This window comes from Protopterus annectens, chromosome 9.part0 (genome assembly GCF_019279795.1).
Source record: "Protopterus annectens isolate FY-2018-M chromosome 9.part0, PAN1.0, whole genome shotgun sequence".
NCBI lineage: Eukaryota > Metazoa > Chordata > Ceratodontiformes > Protopteridae > Protopterus > Protopterus annectens.
The window spans coordinates 1,554,757,774-1,554,776,093 of record NC_056743.1 but is presented as its reverse complement, the minus strand read 5'-3'; the positions used below and the strand labels follow the sequence as shown (position 1 = coordinate 1,554,776,093).

The 18,320-nt window shown below is 42.7% G+C and overlaps 1 protein-coding gene across 2 annotated transcripts in view; it reads right to left on the bottom strand.

The window, feature by feature from the left end:
- Positions 1 to 18,320, bottom strand: part of SLU7 (SLU7 homolog, splicing factor) — a 906,055-nt gene that overhangs the window by 415,994 nt on the left and 471,741 nt on the right. For both annotated transcript variants that reach the window (XM_044084498.1, XM_044084499.1), the window contains exon 13: positions 779 to 886. In XM_044084498.1, coding sequence (XP_043940433.1) covers positions 779 to 886 — 108 coding nt within the window. The remainder of the gene's footprint in view (positions 1 to 778; positions 887 to 18,320) is intronic.

Below are 18,320 nucleotides of genomic sequence, written 5' to 3'. Positions count from 1 at the left end.
ATCCCCACATCTCACCAGTACAGAAGAAAGAGACATCAGATGCTTCAGCTCTTCCTTTTCTTACAGCTCTCCTGTCATCTAGTTCTAAGGCAAAAAAGGATAAAGCCCAGACTGCACACCAGGACATGAGTTTGAGAAGTGGCTCTGGTGGTGTAGGAGCTGTACTGCGAGGATGGGTCTGCATGGCTGCTATTAGCTCATCCACCCTTGCAAGAAAGACACCTAGCGAAGGCTGAATTTGATAGTGATGCAGTACAATGAATACGAACTTGCCAATCAGCATTTGTAGTGCAACTTTAGGGGCTATCAGTGTGTACAGAAGCATGCACATATCTGGGTCCAGAAATATGGGAGGCTCACACATCCAACACTGCTGGAAAGCATAATGGAGGTTTGGTTAATTAAAAATCCTTGAAGACTGAAAGGAAGATGGTCTCAAAGAAAAAGCTGATGATCAGGTGGCAAGGGCAGAAAAGGTTCTAACAGAAACTGCTCAACCCTGTTTCACAAGTAGGGAAGTCATGAGCAAAATCTCTAGTCCAGCAATACAGCGAGCTAACCTCACATGACTGGTAAATAACCAAAGCTTCAACAGATAAAAAAAGTTAAGACATGTAAGAGCTGTAGACCATTACCAGAAGCAAATGTTAAAAAATTCAGACTTTTGTGTGAGATTATCAGCAAGTACATAAATCATAAACACCTACAGATGTTTTTCAAACACTAGCAATGCTAATTAAGCTTGCAGTAAAGGAAAAGAAAAACAATTGCTACTTACTGCACTAATGTGCTTCCCAGTTTCTCCAACGCAGTAAGAGAACTTGAAAAATGAATGGCAGCACTTGTAACCCCATTTGCCATCACGCCAGTAGGAGCCCCAAACACACTAAAAGATAAATGCAACATTATTCTTAAAATGTAGTTTATATACTCTAAATAACTGGCATAAAACCAATAATATTTATACTTTTTTAAAGGCTTTTAATTTATGTGTATTAATCCACAACACTTCTTTGAATACACATTTTTGTCTTTAAATCTCCTTGTCAACTGTAGTCAGAAACTAAGAAGAAAACAATCGTCCAGCATTTAAGCAAATGAAAGAAGACTAAAATAAATGTTTGGGACTGCATGAAGGTGGAGAATGCCTTCTATGAAGCACTGATCAGCATTTGCAGTGTAACTTGAGGGGATATGAGTGTGTACAGAAGCATGCACATATCTGGGTCCAGGATTATTGGAGGCTCACACATCCAACACTGCTGGAAGGCATAATGGAGGTTTGGTTAACCCTGTGTCTTGAAAAGGTTGTGCTTGTATTGCTCAGGCTGTGGATTGTTTCATTACTGAAGCCAAGTGGAAATTCCTTAAGATTCCAAGAGCAGGATAAGTTATTTCTTACACTTATTTCACTGAACTGCACTTCTGAAACACTTATAATTGTGCAATACAGTTGATCTACTACATTTTGCACTGTTATGAAGCTTTATTTATTGTTTCAGTGCATTTATGTACTGTTTTATACTGTTTTAACTGTATTTTTCATTGCTAGATACTGTTTCATTACTCTAATTGCATGTTTACTGAATTACTTAACTGCAAACTGCTTTTTCATACTGAGAGTTGTATTTTCTGTTTGTGAGTGCTATATCCGAGCTTTTCTGTGCATTTTTGATTTTTTGAGGTTTCTGTGTTCTACAGCTAGGAACTGTAATAGTGTGCATTACTATAAATGTCTGTTTACAGTTAAAAGGATTCTCTAGAGTCTGCTTGCTCCTTGATCTGTTTAAAACTTTCATTTAGTGGCTACAGCTAGAAACTGTAACTTTTCCAACCCACCCTCCCTAGTGTTGTGGTGTTCTTATACTTGGGGGCTTTGCAGTTGCCCGTCCATACTGTATATTTGATCTGTGACACTCCTCCCAGTCTAGTGTCATTAGTTCATTCATTCTAATAGAGAACATTTGTGAAGGCCAATCCACTCAGATTCTTAACGTTGAATTAACTTCTGTTCCAGCTTTCTCCATTTCCACTTTTACTGAAAAAAAAATCTAAGCTTACTTCCCCCCCCTTTCCTGTGGCAGGTCTTGTCCAGATACAGATTTGCTGTGTCCAGGACTGTTTCTGAACTCCTGAGCCCCCCCCCCCCCCCCCACACACACACCTAAGTAGGGTTAAACCATTCTTGGCGCCATAAAGTCTGCTCTTCAAATTTTCCCTTGCAGCTAGCCAGCTTTTTAGTTTTAGCACTCAAATATGTTTCTTTGAGCTCAGCACTTGTTCAGAACTCATTGTAAGCAGTAAATAAGTTACAAATTACTACAGCACTCAACTTTCCTCACTTGTCTAGAGGGAAACAGTTTTTAGTACTTAACAAATAAGCACCTATTCAGGCATGTCTAAAGGTCAGCTCCCGGTGTTTTCTCCTGTCTACCTGATGAATCTGAGCATATTGGGACAATGCAGCAATTGCCTCATGCACACAGACAACCCTCTCCTCCTACAACCCAACACTACGACCTGTGAGAGATGCACTTATATAGCCAAACTGGAAGCAAAGCTCTCCACCGAAGACTGGACTAGACAGTCAAGAAGAGAAGGTAAACACTTGCACCGCACCACACTCATCACATAGTCCCTCAAAACCTACACTACCAAAACACACACATAGAAGCCCAGAACACACACCTACATTCGTGGAGGCACTCAGCAAAAATCTGCCCAAACAACAGAGACCTCCAAAGCAGAAATGCAAGCAAACTCCACCCCCCAACACAACCCAAATGACACATAGCCCACATACTCAGTGTGCCACTCAACTACAGCCCATAAGGCATAATACATCCAACACTCTAGTCATAGGTGACTCTACAGTCAGGCACACTGAAGTTCCACTCACCAGCCTAAACAAGGAAAAAGTTACTGTCAGCTGCCTGTCGGGTGCCAGGATCCACCACAAAATGCATGCACTCAGGTCACTCCACAACAAGTACAAATATAACTCTGTCATTGTCCATGTTGGTGTGAATGACCTGAGACATACCTCCCTGGACTACATGAAAAGAGACATGGAGGAGCTCTCCGATCTTGTAGCCCAGGCAGGTATGACCCTAGCCCTGAGTAGAATACTGCCATCAAACCGGAATGATACCACAGTACAAGGACAAAATGATTGACTTAAACAATTGGCTAAGCTTCTGGTGTCATTCTAAGGGAATCCAGTATCTGTCTGCCTGGGATGACATGATCAACAGACCACTCTGCTTTGCCAGAGATGGCCTGCACCTGTCGCCCTTGGGATTCCGGATACTGGCAAAGGCTCTTGCCACCCCTATAGTACCTTTTTTAGGCAAGGTTCAAATGACAAATTCACCACCGTAACAGGTACAAGCAAGCAAAATCTGAGGGTAATGCTACTCAATGCTAGAAGTCTAAACCTCAAAATGCACTCACTCGAGGCACTCCTTAAAATGGAGAACATTGACATCTGTGCAGCGACAGAGACCTGGTTCAAAGCTCCAGAAAGCACCCCTGCATTACCAGGCTATAATTCATACCACACCTTTCGGCCACCAAACCCAGACCGAAACACTAAAGGTGGAGGCGTGTCCATATTCATTAAGGATAGCCACACCTCCAAGCTAGTTGCTCAGAATAATGCATCTGAGATTATCCAAATTCAACTAACTCTGGGCAAAACCGCAGTCCAGATTGTAGCTTGCTACAGACCCCCCACCATGTCCCAGGATTCCCACTCCTCTTTTCCTGATACACTGGAAAATATTAAGGTACAACCCAACATTCTAATAATGGGTGATTTCAACTACCCTACCATTAACTGGGAAAACTACTCGTGTACCAACATTTTTGCTCAACGTTTTCTGGAAATCATCAATTCCAAAGCCTTGGATCAACTTATCCACACCTCCACCAGGGGCAGCAATATCCTAGACCTGGTCATCACCAACATGGGTGACCGGTGTTCCACATCAGAGGTCAGCTCCTCGTTGGTCAGATCCGACCACAAGCTAATCACCCTAGACATCCACATCCCGCTCCCACCCCCCATTAGGAAAACAACCGTTAAAAATTTCTCCAAAGCCAACTTCACTCCTCTTAAGATGGAAATGGCAATCATCACAACACCCATGCAGAAGGACAATAGCAGTACTACTGCTGAATCCTACACAAATGCACTTTATACGCACTTATACGAGTGCATGGATCGTGCTACCCCTAACAGAACCAAGATGCTATCCCCCCAAAAAAAGGAAGCCAATCTGGTGGTCTTCTGCCATAAACAAACTCTACAACAGAAGAAAGAAACTGTTGCAAAAAAGAGTAAAATCCCACGATTGGAGGAACTCCCTGGTCAGCCTCAGTAAGAAGCTGAGATCCCTCATAAAATCCTCCAAAGCTAGTTATGAAAACAAAATCGCCACTGATCCTTAAGACTACCACAAAGCATTCTATAGCTATGTCAAGAATCTCAATGGCAACACTCATATCTGCTCTGAGTTGCAGCACAATGACACTAAATATACAGAACGAACTGATATTGCCAACATTCTGGCAAATAGGTTCAGTGCTATCACCCCCTAAAGGGCCCATCTTTATACAAGAAGAATGTAAAGTTCCTGTAATCACGGCTACAGAGGTAAAAACCTCACTCTCCAAAGCCAAGACCACAGCATCTATGGGACCTGACAACATCCCGGGCTGCCTTCTACACGAACTACAGAATGAACTGGCACCCCACCTAAGTACCATGTTCAATCATAGCCTCACCTCAGGCTTTGTGCCCATTGAATGGAGCACCATGACGGTTATCCCACTCCACAGAGGGGGTGCCACAACAGACCCCGGGAACTACCGCCCCATTAGCCTGATGTGCCTGGTCTGCAAGGCCATGGAACGTATCATCATGGAACTCATAAACAAAGACACTGGAGATCTCCAAACTCTGGACCCCGCACAGTTCGGGTTTGTAAAAGGCAGATCATGTCTCCTAAACCTGATAGACTTCTTTGAAGTAGTCACCAAAGCCATAGATGAGGGTAAGGTGGTTCACACAGCCTATCTAGATCTCGCCAAGGCATTCGACACCATCCCCCACACTGGAATTATAGATAAACTCACTAAACTAGGTATAAATCCCTATGTCAAACAACCTGATTATAGGATCACATGTTTGTGTGTTTTAATAAGGGATATACCATTTTTTAACTAAACTGTGGACTACCTACTATTTCCTATCTGATCATTTTGTACAGTTCGATTTTTATTAAATGAACTAGGTACATAACAAAATTCAGGAAGTCAACATCACACCCTCCACATTGCGAAGACAGGCAACTTCAACACAATCTACCTGAGAAACTTAAAGCAGCCTTGTTAACAGGTGGCTTCAGTAATTCACAAACAAAGCGCAGTGGTGCAGTGGTTTGCGTTGCTGCCTCACAGCAAAAGGTTCTCTGGTTTGATTCTCGGCTGAGGTGCCTTCTGTGCAGAGTCTGTATGTCCTCCCTGTGTTCGTGTGGGTTTCCTCCGGGTGCTCCGGTTTCATCCCACATTACAAAGACATGTGTCTAGTGCATTTCTCCCCAGGCCTTTGCTGAAAACTGGCTCGTTCCAAGTCGGAATTTCCTGGTAAACAAATGTTAAATAAATAAATAACATTTCTCTGAGCATTCACTGTGTGTGTGTGTGTGTGTGTGTGTGTGTGTGTGTGTGTGTGTGTGTGTGTGTGTGTGTGTGTGTGTGTGTGTGTGTGTGTATGTGTGTGTTTTTTAATCTTTCTGACTTTGTCAAACAATTCAGGGATGTGCAGCACCTCTACAGAAAGCCATCATGGAATTGAGGAATGAAGAAGTAGAATGCCATCTCCTTTAAAATGCATACATAACTGTGGCTCTGCTGCAAGCATAAATAAAGTAAAGCCAAGTAGACCAAAGCTCCAATTATTTTGTTAGCGTCTACTGTCTTAAAATCCTACTGTTAAGGTCTGAAAACTCTATACGTAGCCCTGAAGAGCAATGAATGCAGAGATGTCTTGTAGTCTTAGGATAAGCACTACAAAAGGGCTCACTGCATTTCACAGAACCATTTTTTTTTTTTTTTTGCTGAAGCACAAACTGCCTAAAATAACTTGCTGAATCAACATTTTACTGAATCAAAAAAAAAAAACGTGCTACTCCCATATGATTCAACTTTGGTTGGGGTGGGCAAGCCTCCATTGCACCTGCACAAGTCAAGACTAGGGCAGCTAGTAGCTGTAGCATAGTCCAGATACACGTTTGCTGCATCTGGGTCTGTTTGTAGTGGCTGCATGTTCTGAGCATGTTTTCCAAGCCATCTTTGATTGGAAAGGGCCCTTCTGTACTCTAGTGAGAGAAGTGTGGTGAATGGAACCCATCTGGTGAAGGGTGATTGGTCTACAGCTTGGAGTAAGCATCCTCACTGGTCTTTTTTGAACCTTTTTAATTTTTTTTCATGTTTTTAGCTTCTGGTATTTAAGCCCTGGGTTTAAGCAGGTTTCTACTTCTTTGTACCAAGCTAAATGGAGATGGGCTACCAGTCACAACTCTGAGCTGAGATACCAGATGACTAGAGGCTTCTGAGTTTCCCAAAAAACACAAGTTGCCTGTTGTTTTTTTTTTGCTTATTTATACTACTTACTTTTTATTGCCTGCCACCTACTTAAATACTGTACTTGTGTACTATGTACCAAACTGCACTGTTGTACTCCGATTGTTTGCCTTACTGTACCTGTTAAATCATATTTTATTGCTGTTTCACTGTTGCTAAGCTCTTTTTACTATTTTCACTGTTTAAGTATTTGCTGGTACTTTTCACTGTTGGAAAGCAATCTGGTGTGCTTGTTCTAGTTTTACTGCCAAGCAGTGTTAAAATAACTGATTTGTTAGCTGTTTAAAACATTATTTAGAGTCTCCTTGCTGTTTTTTGCTGTTTAAAACTTTTTTTAGTGCCTTAGTGCTACTCTTCTGCTTAAACATTCTCTAGTGTTTCCTGCCAAAACTAGGGTACCTAGTAGCTGTAGCATAGTCCAGATAAAGGTTTGCTGCATCTGGGTGTGTCTGTAGTGACTGTTTGTTCTAAGCATATTTTCAGGCCATCTTTGACTGGAAATGGCCCTTCTGCACTCTAGTGAGAGAAGTGTGCTACTTGGAATCTGTCTGGTGAAGGGTGGTTGGTCCAGGGCTTGGAGTAAGCATCGTCATTGGTCCTTTTGAACATTTTTACAGTTTTTAGCATCTGGTATTTAAGCCCTGCATTTGAGCAGGTTTCTGTTTGTGTGTTGTGCAGCATCAAACACTGCCAAGTAATTGTCCACCATAGCTGGGCAGGTAAATTCAACAATGTTTCCCTTAGATGCAGCTTTAACACATTAGTGTAGCCCTCACCCTTAGTACTTTTCTGGTCAAAAAAAAAAAGAAGAAGAAGAAATATCCATTTACTGAGCTCCTCCTTGATTAGTCCTGAAAAGCCCCCCCCCCCCCGCCCCCCCCCTTGTGATAACAATCTTTAACCTAGCATTATGGACAGTTGGACTACCCTTGTTTCTTCTGCCAACCTTGTTGACTTGGGTCTCTTGAGGCAGAATAGCAATTGCCTCATATACACAGACACTAACTCTAGTACAGCATGCGAGAGATGTATTTACACCAAGAATCTTGAATCCATGCTCTTCTGCTCATGAAACAGTAACAATGAAGACAGTGTCAACCCATCCACCACTACTCATTCACACAGTACCACTACTCACACACACAGTACGTATCAAACACAAAAATCAACATACCTGGAGGTTCTCTCAAAAAACTTACTGAAACTCCAGACACCTCTAAAAAACACATTTCCCACAGTACCCATGACACACAGTAACACCAGTGTCTCACCTATGAAACTCGTAAGGCATAACACACAAAAACCAAATTTTCTTGTCATTGGAAACTCTATAGTGAAACATAAGGATGTCCCACTCACCAGGATGGACAAGAAGTAAGTCACGGTCTGCTGCCAGGATTCGTTAGAATATGCATGCACTCAGGTCTCGGAGCAACAAGTACCATTATGACTCTGTCATACTTCATGTTGGAGTGAACGACCTGAGATGTACCTCACTGGACTATATGAAGAGAGATATGATTGAGCTCTGTGAGTATGTGTCCCAGGCATGTATGTCCCTTGCCTTGAGCAGCATATTACCCACACCTAGAATGATGCCTCAGTATAAACAAAAAATGATTGAGTTCAATAACTGGTTAGTTTTTGATGCCATTCAAAGGGGATCCAGTTCTGCCAGCCTGGGAAGCTATGGTTGACAAACCTCTCTGCTTTGCCAGAGACGGTTTGCACCTGGCACCACTATGCTTTTGGCTGCTGGCAAAGGCTCTTGCCTCCCCCATAGTGCCTTTTTTAGGCAAGGTCTCGAAAACAAACTTACCAACATGAAATTTGCCAATCATAACAAAATAAGGGTCATGCTGTTAAATGCTAAGAGCTTAAACCAAAAATTGCACACCCTGAAAGCACTTCTATCACTGAAAGATGTAGATGTCTGTGCAGTCACAGAAACCTGGTTCAAGGCCTCAGAAAGTACTCCAAACTTGCAAGGCTACAATGCCTTCCACACCTTCAGACCACAAAACGAATGTGTGAGAACCAAAGGCGGCGGTGTTTCTACTATATTACAAATAAATTCACCTCCCTCCAAGTACAGGTTACTGTGGGTAAGAACCCTATTCAAATCAAAGCCAGTTATATATTCCCTCTCCATGGGACATGACATGCACGAAGCCTATTTGACCAAACTAGAGTCAATCCAAATATTCTAGAATACTCTGGTTATGGGGGATTGGAGCCTTGAGCAGCCTACCTGTCCTTGGGGGAAGTGACCTCAGCACAAGAAGCTGTAGTAATTGGTTGTTTGGGACCATTTCCAGCTCTTTTGTAGTTCACTGTTTAAAATCCGCCTCTGGGCGTTTTTTTCTGGCTATACTGCTCAGACAAGCTCCACGTGGGTTTACAGAGTGGTCCTAGCAGCAGGGAACTCAGAAAAGCGACTACCTTCTGGATTTAAGTATCTTTGCTTTTTTTTCACTTGAAATAGCTTCTGTAGCTTACCTTGAACTAGCCTGAACTGTTTTTAACTGATTGCTGCATTATTTTAAAATCTGCACTTAAAGTTACATTTTAGTCGAATTTGATCGAAAGTTTGCTTGTTTGTTTGTTTAATTTAACTGTGGAGGCTGCCCACTAAAGTGTGCTAGCCTGTGTAACTAATTTATCACTGTTTCTGCATTTTCTGTGTGTTTCTACCAAAAAACAAAAAAACAAAAAAATAATCCTTGTTTTCCTGCCTTCCTCGACTAGTTTAGACCAGTTTACGGGCATTGCTGTATTCTGGGCTGTGGTGTAGTTCCTGTGTTGTCCATTACCTTACTTAGATAGAAGGAAGTTTCTTTGCTCACCAGTGGGAGTGGGGAGCCTTGAGCAGCCTACCTGTCCTTGGGGGAAGTGACCTCAGCACAAGAAGCTGTAGTAATTGGTTGTCTGGGACCATTTCCAGCTCTTTTGTAGTTCACTGTTTAAAATCCGCGTTTGCACGGTCGTACGCATAGCGCAGTGCTGGTTAAATTTTTTCTGGCTCCGCCAAGTCTGTTCTTCAAATTTTCCCTTAAGGAAGCTCTACTCTTAGTATAACCAGACTACTCACTGTATTATAAGCCTAGCACTTGTTCTCAATACTTCTCTACTAAGTAAGCACTCTCGTACTAAGTAAAGCACTACATCTACTTACCACCCCTGTCAATACCCACTTCCCTTAAAGGTATACCACTCCCTTATACTGTTCTAGCATGTCGAGTGGTAGATTACTGGCGTCGTCTCCAGTTCAGCTGGTCAATCTGGGCATCTTGAGACAATGCTACAATTGTCTCATGTACACAGACAACCCTCTCCTCCTCCCAACAAACACAAATTCATGTGAGAGATGCAACTATATAGCCAAACTGGAGGCTGAACTCTCTCAACTCAGGGCTGGCATGACCAGACAGGAGGAGATGGCAACCACACAAACAACAATCCCAGTCCCACATAGACCTACCACAACTGCAAACCAAACACATAAAAACACAAAGACATACTTGGAGGCTCTAATAAAAAACTTACCAAAACAACAGAGGCTCCCAAAGCAGACATCCAAAAATCCACCACCTCAAAACAAAACACATGCAACACATACTTCAATAAATCAGTGTGTCGACCAATCGCAGCCCTTAAGGCCAAATGCCTTGCCTGATACACTAGTAATAGGTGACTCCGTAGTCAGACACACTGATGTCCCACTGACCAGGCTGAACAAGGAGAAGGTGACTGTGAGCTGTCTATCGGGAGCTAGGATCCGCCACATAACACATGCACTCAGGTCACTCCAAAGCAAGTACAAATATGACTCCGTCATTGTCCATGCTGGTGTGAATGACCTGAGACGTACCTCCCTGGACTACATGAAAAGAGACATAGAGGAGCTCTCCGATTATGTAGCCCAGGCTGGTATGACCCTGACCCTGAGCAGCATCTTGCCCTCACCAAGAATGATACCACAATACAAAGACAAGATGATCAGCTTTAACAATTGGCTCAAGTACTGGTGCCATTCTAAGGGGATCCAGTGTCTGTCTGCCTGGGATGATATGTTGGACAAGCCACGCTGCTTCGCAAGGGATGGCTTACACCTGTCACCACTGGGCTTACGGATATTGGCTAAGGCTCTTGCCACCCCCATAGTGCCTTTTTTAGGCAAGGCTCAAAAGATAAACCCACCTCCTTAGAAAACAAAAATGGAAAAAAACTAAGGGTAATGCTGCTCAACGCCAGAAGTCTAAATCTCAAGATGCAGGCACTTGATGCACTCCTCAGCATGGAGAACATCGATGTCTGTGCAGTAAATGAAACCTGGTTCAAGGCTCCTGAGAGCACCCCAGCGCTACCAGGCTATACCTCGTATCATGCTTTTCGGCCCCAAAACCCGGGCCGAACCACAAAGGGAAGGGGAGTGTCCATATTCATAAAGAACACCCACACCTCCAGGTTAGTAGCAACACATGAAGCATCAGAGAGCATACAGGTGCAACTAACCATAGGCAAAACTGCTATACAACTGTTAGCATGTTACAGACCACCCTCCCAATCTCACGAACCCCACTCAGCCTTCCTGAAGACATTGGAGGATATGAATGTATCACAAAATACCATCATACTGGGAGACTTCAACTACCCAAACATAGATTGGGTACATTATTCTAGCCCTAATACCCTAGCCCAAAGGTTCCTGGAATTCATAAATTCAAATGCACTGGAACAACTAGTCACCTCTCCCACTAGGGGAGATAATATACTAGACCTGATCATCACAAACATGGGGACAAAATGCTCCACACTGGAAGTATACCCCTCACTAGTGAGATCTGACCACAAACTAATCACCCTGGATATACATATCCCACCTCCACCCCAGCACAAAAGACCACAGTGAAAAACTTCTCAAAAGCAGACTTCACTCTTCTTAAGACTGAGATGGTATCTTTTAAGCCCACTGTGCCAGTGGATACCACATCCCACAATGCCGAATCCTTCACAAATGCTTTCTATGGACATCTCCAAGAATGCATGGATCATGCAATCCCAAACAAATCCAAGTCCCTCTCCACCAAATGTAAGCGTCCTGTCTGGTGGACCTCAGCCATAAACAAATTGTATAACAAAAGAGCGAAATCCCATGAAGGGAAGACATCTCTGATCAACATTAGCAGAAAACTACGTTCTCTCATAAAACATCCAAGGCAAACTTTGAGAGAAAAATCGCTAAGGACACTAAAGATAACCACAAAGCCTTCTTCAGCTATGTTAGAAACCTGGGTGGAAACCCTCAGATATGCTCAGAGTTGGTTCACAACAACAAAAATACACTGAACCCACAGATATTGCTAACATTCTGGCTGACAGGTTCAGTGCAAATTTCTCGCCTCCTTCACCCCCAAAAGAAGAAATACTTATCCCAGCTGAATGTAATCTCCCTGTCATCTCAGATGTCCAAGTGAGAACCGCCCTAAACAAAGCAAAAAATACAGCATCAATGGGACCTGACGGTATCCCGGGGTGCGTGTTACGTGAACTCCAAGAGGAGCTAAACCCACACATAAAAATGCTATTTAACCTTAGCCTTACTTCGGGATATGTACCTGAACACTGGCGTACAGCAACAGTGGTCCCACTCCACAAGGGGGTGCCTCTACAGACACTGGAAACTACCGCCCCATAAGCTTGACTAGCCTGGTCTGCAAAGCTATGGAAAGAATCATTATGGAACTCATAAACGGAGACATAGGGGACCTACAGACGCTTGACCCCACCCTGTTCGGCTTTGTAAAGGGCAGATCCTGCCTTTTAAACCTGGTTGACTTTTTCGAAACAGTCACTAGAGCCATTGATGAGGGCAAAGCAGTCCATACAGCATACCTGGACTTGGCTAAGGCCTTCGACACAATACACCACTCAGGCATCATAGATAAGCTAAACAGCTTAAAAGTAAACCCTTATGTCACTAGATGGGTTGCAAACTGGCTAAAGGACAGAACCCATAAAGTTAAAATCGCTGGAGCAATGTCAGACTCAAAGCCAGTCACAAGTGGTGTCCCACAGGAATCTGTCCTGGGACCCCTCTTGTTCGGCATTTATTTCTCAGATGTTAAAGCAAACATGGGAGGGCTGTGGCTGACAAAGTTCGCAGATGACTGCAAACTAGGCGCCATAGTCGATATACCAGCAGATACACACATCCTACAAAAAGGCCTCACTGAAATGGACAACTGGTGCCATAGTCACGGCCTTAAACTAAATGCCAAAAAATGTATAGTCATCCCTTTTGGAAAAAACAAAGTACCCACAAATTATCACATAGACAGCAACCCACTGAGTATGGAAAAAGTAATCAGAGACCTAGGGACCCAAGTAGACAGCGACCTCTCATTTGACACCCACGTTGCCAAAGTGGTTAGAAAAACATTCTACCTTGCACACCTCATCATGAAGGGTTTCACATCCAGATCCAAGGATGTCATTGTACCCCTATATTCCTCCCTCATCAGACCCATGATTGAGTACAATGCCCCATTTGGTATGTACCTCACCCGGCACTTGCAACAGCTGGAGAGACCACAAATGTACCTCACCAAAAGGATCAAGGGTCTCCAACATATGTCTTATTCTGCCAGACTAAAGAAACTTCAGCTCTATTCAGTAGCATACCGCCTGCTCAGAGGTGATCTCTGCCTGACGTACAAGGCCATGTCCAATCAGGATCTGATGGACATGCTCCACCTCAAAAAATCCAAATCCATCAGGACCACGAGAGCTAAAGACTTAAACCTTGGCACAAGTATGAATAGGACATGCTGGAGGGATAGATTCATAACCCAGAGGCTTCCCATGCTTTGGAACAGGATCCCAGTTCGTATTAGGCAGAGCCCCTCACTGACTCTCTTCAAGAGAAATCTTGATGAGTGGATGGGAGATTGTAAGTTTACCCAAGGGGTCACATCTGTGTCACTGCTAGACAGGGGCACAGTAAACTAATTCTATTATATAAGGGGACCTTCACTGTGTCACTACTAGACAGAGGCACAGTATTCTAGATTTATTCTGTACATTTTTGTATCATTTCACGGGGTGGCAAAAGCCACATCACTATGGCTAGGCTTACAAATGCCCCAGGGCAGATACCCTAGTACTATACTATGAAACTATCAACTGCAAAACCTACACTAGCTCTAACTCGCTAGTGCAAAAGTTCCTGGACTTTGTTAACACAAATGCCCTGGAACAAAATGTCCATACCCCAACAAGAGGAACAAACATACTAGATCTGGTCCTCACCAACATGTCAAACAGATGCACTGCCGCAACTGCTGGACCCTCATTAATTAAATCTGACCACAAATTAGTCACCTTTGAGCTGGCACTAACACCAGAACTCACAAAGGGTGAAATCAGACTAAAAAACTTCACCAAGGCAAACTTTACCCCCCTTAAGTGAAGGTATAAATGCATTCCAATTCCCACCCCTAAGTGAAGTGGCAACTACACTGAAGCTTATACTAAAGCCCTGTACAATCACATGCACAAGTTTATAGATTCAGCTGTACCAAAAAGAAGCAAACCCCGAGCCCCAAGTAAAAACAAGCCGCCATGGTGGACAACCAGTATCAACAAACTTTACAATAAAAGCAAAAAGTTGCTGTCCAAGAAAACAAAGACGAGGCCCAATGGGAAAGACCCTCCTCAGTTGACAGAGATAAATAAGACAATGTATCAAATCCTCTAAGGGCTCCTTTGAGAAAAAAATGAGCAAACACAGCCAAGGATAACCATAAGGCCTTTTACAGCTATGTATGTAGCCTAAATGGTAGGATCCAAGCATGTGCACAACTAGTGACCAACGGTATCACACAAACACTGACCCCACAGAGATCGCAAACTTGCTAGTGGATAGGTTTGTTGAAAATTTCTCTCCCTTATCCCCTCCAAACTTATCACAAACCTTGCCCCCCCCCCCCACACACTCTACATATCTGAAGAGCAGGTCATTAAAGCCTTGTCCAAGGCAAACAAATACAGCCTCTAGGGGAACAGACAGCATCCCAGGTGGTCTTCTAAACAGGCTAAAACATGAACTAGTATCACCATTAAGTACCCTTTTTCAGTAACAGCCTAACCACAGGCTTTGTTCCTGTGGAATGGAGAACAGCAAGTTATTCCCCTCCACAAAGGTGGCCTACCTACAAATCCGGGGAATTACAGAACCATAAGTCTGACCAGCCTCATCTGTAATGCCAGGGAACACATCATTATGGACCTCAAAAATAAAGACATAGGTGACCTCCAAATCCTGGATCCAACCCAATTCGGCTTCATCAAGGACAGATCCTGCCTGTCAAATCTGGTGGATCTCTTTGAAAATGTGACCAGGGCCACTGAGGAGGGCAAATCTGTGCACATGGCATACCTCGACTTGGCAAAAGCTTTCGACACAATCCCATACTCAGGCATTACCGATTAACTTAGCAAACTTAATGTAAACCCTTTTGTTGTAAGATAGGTTTCCAACTGGTTCACACACCAGACACACACTATCAAAGTGGGTTACTCCACATCATCCAGCAGACCTGTCACCAGCAGGGTGCCATAGGGGTCAGTGCTGGGCTCCCTACTGTTTACTATATACTTCTCAGAAGTTCAGTCCAAAACTAAGGGGTTGTGGCTGTCCAGGTTTGCGGACGACTGCAAATGGGGTACACTTATTGAATCTCCTAATGATGTCAGTATAATCCAGGAGAGTTTCACACAAACCAATGACTGGTGTCCCTTTTTTTTTAAACACCTTTATTATAGGTAAATTTACATTTATACAAAAATAATCAAACTGTATTAACATTAGCAAACATTATACTTCTATATTGCTATACATCATATAACCTAAACAATATTACATAAATTATTCAGTTCCTGCCCCCTTTTTTTAAACAGGAAACATCTTTATTAAACCATCACTTACAACATAAGCAATCATGCATTTATATAAATGATAAACTACACCGACACAATCCTGTTTGCAAGCATTTTACATCACAAACTATACTGACACACTCCCAGTTGCAAACATTATAAATCACTTATAATCTACCCAATCTGCAAAGAAATGCATCATCATTCCTTTTGGCAAAAACAATGTCCCTTCACACTAACAAATCAACAAAAATACCCCAAGTATCCATGAAGTGGTAAGAAATCTTGGATCACTAGTAGACTGTGACCTTAACTTCGACCAATATGTGTCTACTGTAGTAAGGATGGCTTTCTACACAAGATGAATGTATTTTTTTATCTATCTTGGCTTTATCTGGCTACGTTGTGATTTGAGGCTGCATCTTCAGTGGGGACTGCGTGAATCTTCTTGACACAGGTTCCACGGTCATACGTCATTTGTTTGGTTTGTTATAAGTTGTGTGAACTTGTACAGATGTATATTATTGGCTGGATTTTCAGATTGTATTGTTTGCTAATCTGTATTAACATCACCCAATATTATGGTTTCATAAAGGAGTTTTGAGTAGGTTCAGCAGAGAATGTCTTCCATTGTTTTAGCAATGTTACCTAGGGGTATTTATACACCTATGATTGCGACTGTCTTATGAGTGTTTAGTCTTAGCATGATTAGTAGGATTTCTGAGTTAGAGAAAGTTGGCAGGGTGTGTGGGGGTGGTGGTGTAGGCATCTGCTGTGTTTTTGTTGAAAATAGTGACACCACCAGCTTTTTTGATGGTTCTGTCTAATTTGATAATGTTACAGACTGGTGAGGACATTTCTTCATTCTTTTTTGCTTCTTGGCAAAAACAAATTTCTCTGTCAACTAAGATGTCTGGAGTGTGTAGTGCTAGCCATGTATGCACTGCAGAGAGTTTACATTTGGATACTGTATATATAAAGGTTAGGGTGGGACTGTGATGCTTTGCCAGAGATGGCCTGCATCTGTCTCACTTGGGCTTCAGGCTTCTGGCAAAGGTACTTGCCTCCCACATTGTGCCTTTTTTTTAGAAAAGGTGATGAGGTTAAAACTACCAACATAAAAATTTCAACAAAACCTAAATTAAAGGTCATGCACTAAGGCACTGTACGAGCACATCCACTCATACATGAATCGTGCCATCCCAAATAGAACCAAGATGCTCTCCTCCAAAAAAAGGAAGCCAATCTGGTGGTCCCCTGCCATAAAAAAGAAGTTATGTACTCACCATAAAGTTCCATGTATGTAGTCCATCTCGCCGAACATTATTACGTGTGGGTTCTGAGCCAATCCTCGGCTCCAACCTGGCCGCTTTTAGAAAGCCTGAAAACTTCTGATTGACTCGTGGCTAGGAGGTATCCCATGGTGCATGAGCACATTCCCCAGATTTTGTTTGCTTCTAGTCTATATAAGGAGGAAAAGTAGAAAGGATAACAAAGGTTAGGAAGAATAAACCCTAATAAAAGTGTCCTTTATGATATAAACCACCGTAGAAAACTATTTCCAGATCCTCCAGGAAGGGGGCTGGTGGGTGGGTTCATAATAATGTTTGGCGAGATGGACTACATACATGGAGTGTTATGGTGAGTACATAACTTCTTTATGTTATGTAGTCCTATCTCGCCTCCATTATTACATGTGGGACAGCGTCCCTAGCATCTTGTATGGGTGGCTCACTGGAAAATACTCCTGAGCACTGTGGAACCAAATGAGGCCCTACCCCTGGAAGTTAGGTCCAATTTATAATGGGTAATGAAGGTATGAGGGGTAGCCCATGATGCTGCTGCACATATATTATCAATAGGAGTCCTGGCTTGGAAGGCAGCAGAAGTAGAAAATGATCTGGTAGAATGTGTTTTGACTATAAGGGGTAACTCTCTTCCCTCAGAAGTATAAATGAAAGAAATGCAGTTAGAGATCCAGTTTGAGAGTGTGACTTTAGAAACTGGCAAACCCATTCTTGTTTCATCAAAGGAAACGAATAGCTGGTCTGATTTTCTAAATCCTTTAGTTCTGTGGATGTAGAAACGCAATTGCCTATGCACATCCAATCGGTGAAATCTATACTCTGCTTTATTGGTGTGACTGCGGAAAAATACTGGCAATTCGATAGTTTGATTCAAGTGAAAATGGGAGCAGACCTTGGGGATATAAGAAGGATTCGTCCGGAGAGCGACCTTATCTTTGTGAAAAAAGTATGGAGGTTTAACTGATAGGGCTTGCAATTCGTAAACTCGTCTGGCTGAAGTTATCGCCACCAGAAAAAGAGTCTTCCACGATAGAAATTTTAATTGACAGCTATGGGCAGGTTCAAAAGGTGGCAAAGTTTAGAAAGGACTAGATTTAGATCCCAGGGAGGAATGGGATCGTGGAACGGGAGGTCTTAACATCATAGAACCTTTGAAAAAGGTCTTGCAAAGTTTGTGGGACATGAGGTTAGAATCATTAATTCCCACACGAAAATTAGACATTGCTGCTAGCTGAACTCTGAGTGTAGCAGCTGCTGATACCTGGTGAAAAAGTTCTGATAGGAACTCTAAGACAATAGGAATGGGAGCTGTAAATGGATTAACCTTTCTGTTATCTGCCCATATAGAAAATCTCTTCCATTTACTGTTATACAATTTTCTAGTTGAGGGCTTATGAGAAGAGGTAATGATATGGGTTACAGCTG